The sequence below is a fragment of the Dipodomys ordii genome, unplaced genomic scaffold (genome assembly GCF_000151885.1).
Source record: "Dipodomys ordii isolate 6190 unplaced genomic scaffold, Dord_2.0 Scaffold115, whole genome shotgun sequence".
NCBI lineage: Eukaryota > Metazoa > Chordata > Mammalia > Rodentia > Heteromyidae > Dipodomys > Dipodomys ordii.
Window position 1 is genome coordinate 1,828,429 of NW_012267331.1, and position 7,702 is coordinate 1,836,130.

A 7,702-nucleotide genomic window follows, 5' to 3' on the forward strand; every position below is an offset into this window, starting at 1 on the left:
GGATGGATGGGGGGACACAGGCCAGCTATTTTTGTTTCTTTAGAGCCAGGAAGCCCCAGCTAGCATGGGACTTGTGGTCCTTACTGCCTCAACTTTCTGAGTCTGGAATTACAGGTCTCGCACCACTGCTAACGTTTTGTCAGGAGGCTGGAACCTCAAACTGAAAGGTAAATGAAAACTCTCAGAATACTTCTAGACCTGCTGCCTGCATCTTTTAAACCACGTTTTATTGATTCCTTAGTAAAACCTAAGCCCAACTATTTGGGGCCAGATAGCAACAGATAAACCAGAAGAGCATCAAGTCCAGTCTTTGTAAAGCTGAAGTCTCAGGGAACTGCCACATGTGTCACACCAGGTCACATATCATGTCTGTCATCCTGCGTCCGGTCACACCGTACCACGCCCACAGCGGGAGCGCCCTGTGTGCTGCTCATGGCGGCACTGGTAGGCTCGGTGAAGGCCAGCAAGCGGAAGGAGCAGCACTGGCCCAGGCTCCCAGAGCTCAGTCTGCACACTGCTTTGCTCCTTCTCTTGCCAATCGGTCAGCTTCCTCATTACCCACAAATCCCGAATGACCAGGAACGTGCATCTGTTAAGATAAAACAGGGGCTGGGAAGTTGGCTCAGTGGTAGAGTGCTTGCCTTGCATGCCTGAGGCCCTGGGTTCAATTCCTCAGCACCACATAAGCAAAAAGAAAAAAGCCGGAAGTGGTGCTGTGGCTCAAGTGGTAGAGCACTAGCCTTGAGCTGAAGGGCTGAGGGACAGAGCTCAGGCCACACAACCGGACCAAAAAAAAAAAAAAAAACAGATAAAACATTTTCCTTGTATTCCTCACTTTTATATAAGCAACAAAGGACAGCAGACACACAGTCTGTACCTGGGAGAGCTTGCATGCATCAACAGACCCAGCTTCTTTCTGTTAAAATGGAGTCCTGCAGACTTTTCTGCCATGCTGGCCCAGAACCTCAATCCTCCCAATCTCAATCTCCCTTGCAGCTGGGATGACAGGTGTGTGCCATAGTACCCAACTATTGAGAAGTAATCCTGCCCAGGCTGGCCTTGAACGAATATCAACCTAATCTCAGCCTTCCAAACTGCAAGGATTACCAATGTGCCACTAGCGTCTGGTCTGTTCTTTTAAAGACTGGGTCTTGCTATGTTGCCCAGACTGGCTTCAATCCTCCTGCATCAGCCTCCTGAGTAGGTAGGACCCCAATGCTACTGAGGTTTGAACTTATTGGCCTAGCAAGCAGACACATGCACACACTGTACCTCCGCAGCACAGCACATGATGTACCCACTGGATGTCCACACAGGCACTGGACATCCACATATGCACATCCACGGCACATCCACTCACTGGACATTCACACCCACAGGGAACCCGCCCACTGGATGTCCACACCCACAGCATGCCCACCCACTGGACATCCACACCCACAGCATGCCCACCCAATGGACGTCCATACCCACAGCGTGCCCACCCACTGGACGTCCACACCCACAGCATGCCCACCCACTGGACATCCACACCCACAGTGCACCCACCCACTGGATTTCCACATGCATGGTGCACCTGCCCACTGGACATCCAGGACAAGAGCGCACTCACCCACTGGACGTCCACACCCACAGCACACCCACCCACTGGACTCCACACCCATGCACACTCACCCACTGGACGTCCACACCCACGCACACTCACCCACTGGATGTCCATGTCCCGGGTGAGCTGCTCCAGAGCCACGAAGTCCTCCTTGTTGATCACGTCCTTGCCCGCACTTGTCCTCCACCCGTTCTTCTTCCAGCCTTGAACCCAGTTCGTTATCCCTGGGAGAGCGGTGCTCACTGCATCCACTGAGGCCCTGAAGCCTCTTCCCTGGCAGTGCTCCTCTGCTGAGCTACCAGTCTGGACTGAACGTCTCCAACTGGCCTTACTTGCTGAGGACTTGGCACATGCCCGTAATGCCTGTTTCTTCCCTTGCTTTAACAGTGTCAACCCACAGCTCCCAGCCAGAGACTCTTCCCTGGCTTCTTAACCATCCCACAAACTTCTAGGCACACATCCCCAAAAATGCCAGTTCCCGTGATCTGACCCAAGAAACGCACACACAGTTCCAGGTACCACCACAGCCCAGCCACGTGCCTGTGACAGCAGGGCTGGGTGGGACTCAGTGCTGCTCAGCCTCTCCTGTCCCTCCTCCAACACAACCCTGCCACAGGGAGACAGCCTGTTTCTCCCAGTAACCAGAAACGGCCAGAGAAGCCGGAAGGCTCACCATTTATGGTGAACATGCTGTCCGTATACAGAGCCAATCTGCTGATGTTCTGGGCTTTGGCTTGCTCGATGGCTTTGCAGGCCGCCTTGGAAATACAAGTTTACCGTGAGAACTTGTTACCCAGCTGGGACTGACTGACCTCCCACCCAAAGCAGCTCTCCTGGGCTGGGAAGGTGGCTCAGTGGTAGAACACTTGCCTTGCATGCATGAAGCCCTGGGTTCGATTCCTCAGCATAACATAAGCAAAAAAGAAAAAAGCCGGAAGTGGCACTGTGGCTCAAGTGGTAGAGCGCTAGCCTTGAGCTGAAGAGCTGAGGGACAGCGCCCAGGCCCAGAGTTCAGGCCTCATGACCGGATCCCCCCCCCCAAAAAAAAAAAGAACATCTCTCCTTTCCCTGGAACCACAATGATGACTCTAGGCTAAGCATGTACTCAATCAGCACCTGCCCACGCTCAGTTTACACAACCTTTTTAGAAAATTCCTCACTCAGGCTGGGAAGGTGGCTCAATGGTAGAGCACTTGCCTTGCATGCCTGAGGCCCTGGGTTCGATTCCTCAGCACCATATAAACAAGAAGAAAAAAGCCAGAAGTGGCACTGTGGCTCAAGTGGTAGAGCGCTAGCCTTGAGCTGAAAAGCTGAGGGATAGCGCCCAGGCCCAGAGTTCAGAACCCACAACCGGACCCAAAAAAAGAAAATTCCTAGTTTTGTTACTAATGCCAACATGTCTTTGGACTTGAGTATGTCCTCTACACAGATACAAAGATAAGAGAATATAAAGGTTCTATGCTTACTCAAAGAACACTAAGGATGCTAACCACACAGCTGTAGCTGTGGCCACACATGGTCATGTTGAGTGTGCCACCCACAGTACCAGAAACTTACATGGATCTCTGCTCTTTGGTTTGTCTGTCGTCCAGGAAGTCGAATGCCAACATTTCTGTTTGAAAACAGTATAAAACAAGGGGGGGTTGGGAAGGTGGCTCAATGGTAGAGTGCTTGCCTTATATTCATGAGACCCTGGGTTCGATTCCTCAGCACTACATAAGCAGAAAAAGCCAGAAGTGGTGCTGTGGCTCAAGTGGTAGAGCACTAGCCTTGAGCTGAAGAGCTAAGGGACAGCACCTGGCCCAGAGTTCAAGCCCAGGACTGGCAAAAGAAAACAAAAGGAAAAGGTAGATTCCAAAGTGATTCTACTCAATAGGTGACAACTACTCATGTATGCTTTTTATTATAAACATAAAAGCTATGTAAACACATAGCGGTTTAAAGTCCAACCAAGAACACTAAGACTTTGTTAAACACCATATTCTGAGACAGGAAGAACACTACACTAGAAGGCAGAGGTCAAGTTTTCTTTTTATGAGGCACAACTATATACCCCAGGCTGGCTTTGAACTTGCCACCCCGCTAGAGTCGGCTCCCAGTGAATGTGAGTCCTGAGCTGGAGGCAGTGAGGCCATCTGGTATAAAGACTCGTCAGTGGAGCCGGGTGCCAGTGGCTCATGTCCATCTCAGGAGGCTGAGATCTGAGGATCACAGTTCAAAGCCAGCCTGGGCAGGAAAGTCCATGAGGCTCTTATCTCCAATAAACCACTAGAAAACCAGAAGTGGCGCTGTGGCTCAAGCAGTAGAGCACTCGCCTTGAGCTGAAGAGCAGAGGGACAGCGCCCAGGCCCAGAGTTCAAGCCCCACGACTGACCAAAAAAAAAAAAAAGACTCATCAGTGGGAAGGAGACTCCTAGGGGTTAGGGTCAGGGACCAATGCTGGGGTTGAGCACCTGACACTGGAGGAAAAAGCAGTTTAGTGCTACCCACGTCAGGCTGCTCTCCCACTGCCCATGCCAAGGCTCGTTACCTTTCAGATTCCCAAATCATCAACCAGTGGGCAGATTCCACCTCATCTTCTCACAAGTGTTACAGAGTGTGACTTGGTTAAACTTGATGCCTCAATAATTCAGCTTTGCTTACTTACAAAGGATGGCCGGGTCCCCAGTAAACGCCAATTCCTGCCCGCGCTCTCCTGCGCCCATTACTGGAACAACAGCCATCAGTGTAGACAACGACATAATCTCCTGGGCGAAGAGCAATGAGAGATGCTGGATAGGCCACGCTAGAACCCGCGCTCACCACCCTAGCCCCCTGCTAAGGCTGTGAGCAATTCTACACCATAGCTGCAGAGAGAGGGCCACTCTGACAGGAAAGCATGTGGAATTTGACACAGGACACAAGCCCTTTCTGCTGTCCACTGCCAGGCTGGTCACTGTGCAAAGCAAGAGAACTCAACGGCAAGAAATACCGCTACATTCCACACCAGGAGTCAGTGGACCGCGATGCTGCCCCTCTGTGTGGGGCCTTGGCTCTCAGCACACTGCCCTTCCAGAGAAAGCAGTGTCATCATGATGACTCCCACCCAGGGCCGGTCCTCTGACAAACACTGCTCTCATTTTTCCAGCACAGTTGCTCTGCTGCCATGTGGCTCCTGCACTTCCTTCTCTCCAACAGATGCACTAATTAGCACGCCAAGGCCACCCCAGGCAAGGTGGAAAAGGGCTGCTCGCAGGCCCGAGAGGCCAGACACTACCTTAAGGGCAGAAGTGCAGGCAAGGCCACACGTGCATGCAGCGTTGTCCAGAGGACAGTGGTGAGCTGGACAGAGGCTCAGCAGGACCCTATGATGAAGGGGAAGGGCTGCACTACAGCGGGGCGCTCAGTGAGGGGCCGTGTGCTGCACGTGGTGGTCAGCGCACTGGGAACAGCTCATCACTCCATTAAGCCACGGTTCCTTCCATCCCTGCTGGTAAGTCCCCTCCTCCCCAAGACATCTGGGCATGATGATTCACACCTGTAATTCCCACTGCACAGGAGGCTGGGTCTGAGGATCATGGTCTCAGGCCAGTCCAGAAAAGTTCTCGAGATTCCATCACAGCAGAGAAGCTGGGCATGGTGGCACATGCATGTTATCCAAACTACAGGTGGATCCCAGTCCAGGCATAAAGGAAGCAGAATAGCCAGCACAAAATAAAAAGGAGGGCAGAAAGCTGGACACAGATGGGTCATGTCCGGAATTGGAAAGCCAGAAGTGGATTATGGTTCAAGAGGTATGTGCCAGTCTTGATCAAAAAAGCTAAGGACGCCAGGTGCTGGTGGCTCATGCCTATAATCTAGCTACTCAGGAGATTGAGAGATCTGAGGGTCACAGTCCAAAGCCAGCTGGAGCTGAAAAGTCCCCATGCCACTCTTTTTGTTTTGGTTGGTCATGGGACTTGAACTCTGGGCCTGGGCGCTGTCACTCTGCTTTTCAGCTCAAGGCTAGTGCTCTGCCACTTGAGCTCCACTTCCGGTTTTCTGGTGGTTTATTGGAGATAAGAGTTTCAAGGACTTTCCTGCCTGGACTGGCTTTGAACCATGATCCAGATCTCAGCATCCTGAGTAGCTAGGATTACAGGCGTGAGCCACCAGCACCCGGCTTCCTATGAAACTCTTATCTCCAATTAACCACTCAAAAACCAGAAGTGGAGGTTTGGCTCAAAGTAGTATATCACTAGCCTTGAGCAAAAGAGCTCAGGGATGGTGCTCAAGCCCTGAGTTCAAGCCTCATGAACAAGCAAAGAAAATGCTGAGAGAGAGCTCAAGGCTCTGAGTTCAAGCCCCATGACTGCTCCCCACCAAAGCAACTAGTAAATTAAAAAAAAAGATACAGTACTTTTCGCTTGTGAAACATCTACATATACATACACATTCAATTTCCAAAGAACATCAGACAAGTTAGTAATTCTGTACTACTTTATCAACTATAAAAGTGATATTAGGGTTATCTAAATAACCATTACAGAAAAGAATGAGGACAAAGAACAGCTCAAATTACTCCCATTTGAAAATTCGTAATAATACTTCTATTGACATTTTCATAATGTCATATTAAAATTTTAAGGCTCACGACATACCCATATAAGAAAATGTGTCTTTGCTAATGACAGGTGTCACTTCTGAGCTCTGTCTTTTATGCTTTGCACATGGCTCTACACTTTCATCTTCATCCAGAGGTTCCCGAAGTCGCTTGCTGGCCTCCACCTGTGGCTCATGTTCACGTGTATTTTTCTGGTCTAAAAAAAAGTAAGAGTCTAATCATGAGCCAGAAACAACATGAAATGCTCAATTGAGAGCCAAGAGTTCTGTTAAGTTCTGTGTGCAGAAAAAGGTAAACAAGAGCATAAGGCCCCAAGTTCAAGCCCCAGTACCAGCACAAAAAAAGGGGTAGAGGGATACAGTGTGAAATCAGCTGCAGCAGGAAGCAAAATATAGAAGGGTCATGTTCTAGGCATGTGCCCAGGCAGGAAACAGGAACATACCACAAAAATAATCAAGGCAAAAACAGGCCGGGAATGTGGTTCAGCAGTAGAGCATCTGCCTAAAAAAGCATGAGACTAAGTTCAAAGCCAGTACTACAAAGAAGAGTGAAGGAAATTAGGCTCTACTGAGAACTCTGGCACTTCTAAACACAAAACAGATCTGAGCCTTAGTGTTTCTACCACTGCTACTGACTACCCTTAACTCAGGAAAAGGGATGGGGTCACACCAACGTCCGCTGACGATGACATCTGGGGCAGAAAAGGCTTGGAATGGGTTAAGATCCACAGAGATGACAGGAGAGTACCTTCTGAACCACCAGGGCTTGCAGAGTTTCTGACAAAGGCCCAGGCTTCATCTTCTGTGGCAAATTTCTTAAATCTGGCAGCAGGAAATCGGTCCACTTGTTCACGACACTCGTTCCTGGAAAAGTGTGCCCATCATTTCTCCTCTCTCTATCCCTTTTTAAACAGGTTAACAAACTGAAATTGTCTTAGCTTTAGAACAATGTTACAAGGGATAGGCTTCCATTCCTTGAGGTAAAAGGTCGGCTTCATTCTAGCTTTATGTTAGCTGTTTCCTGCTACACATGCGCAGCCAGTACATGGAGGCTTTCCTCAAACTCAAAGCGCCTCCAAATGTAGTCAGTGAACAAAGTGTAAGTATTCATCATTTGATGGCAGCAGAAGGGTCAGCATGAGAGGCTTCTCCTCAACAGTGGCTGCCCCGCGCTGAGGGCCTCAAGGCCTGCTCCCGCCAGTTCTCTGCCCGGTGAGCTTCGAGACCGCAGTAACCAACCGCGAGCACCCCCACCCCACGTCCGTGGATCCGGGCTTCTGAGAATGTCTGCATGTCAACACGCGGGGCGGACAATGACAGGTATCTCGAGCTCCCGCTGCAACTTGGCTGACACGGAAAACCTGAACATCCCGGCCGGTAGAGACTGCGTGTCACGGCGGGGGCCCTTCCACGGTCACGAAGGCTCGAAGGAAGACCCCGGCCGCGCACAAACCGCGCGTGCGCAGACTCGCCGGGCGCCAGCGGAGGGGGCGGGGCGGGGCGGGGGCGAGCCTG

At 50.8% G+C, this 7,702-nt stretch overlaps 1 protein-coding gene across 1 annotated transcript in view; it reads right to left on the minus strand.

Annotated features, from left to right (window-relative positions):
* Positions 1 to 209: 209 nt before the first annotated feature.
* The window catches only part of Rnaseh1 (ribonuclease H1), an 8,136-nt gene continuing 643 nt past the window's right edge, over positions 210 to 7,702 (minus strand). Inside the window, exons 2-8 of the mRNA XM_013028880.1 lie at positions 6,936 to 7,051; positions 6,226 to 6,384; positions 4,254 to 4,353; positions 3,164 to 3,218; positions 2,280 to 2,364; positions 1,706 to 1,830; positions 210 to 589 (exon numbers count right to left, since the gene is read on the minus strand). Coding sequence (XP_012884334.1) covers positions 503 to 589; positions 1,706 to 1,830; positions 2,280 to 2,364; positions 3,164 to 3,218; positions 4,254 to 4,353; positions 6,226 to 6,384; positions 6,936 to 7,051 — 727 coding nt within the window. The 3' untranslated portion in view covers positions 210 to 502. The remainder of the gene's footprint in view (positions 590 to 1,705; positions 1,831 to 2,279; positions 2,365 to 3,163; positions 3,219 to 4,253; positions 4,354 to 6,225; positions 6,385 to 6,935; positions 7,052 to 7,702) is intronic.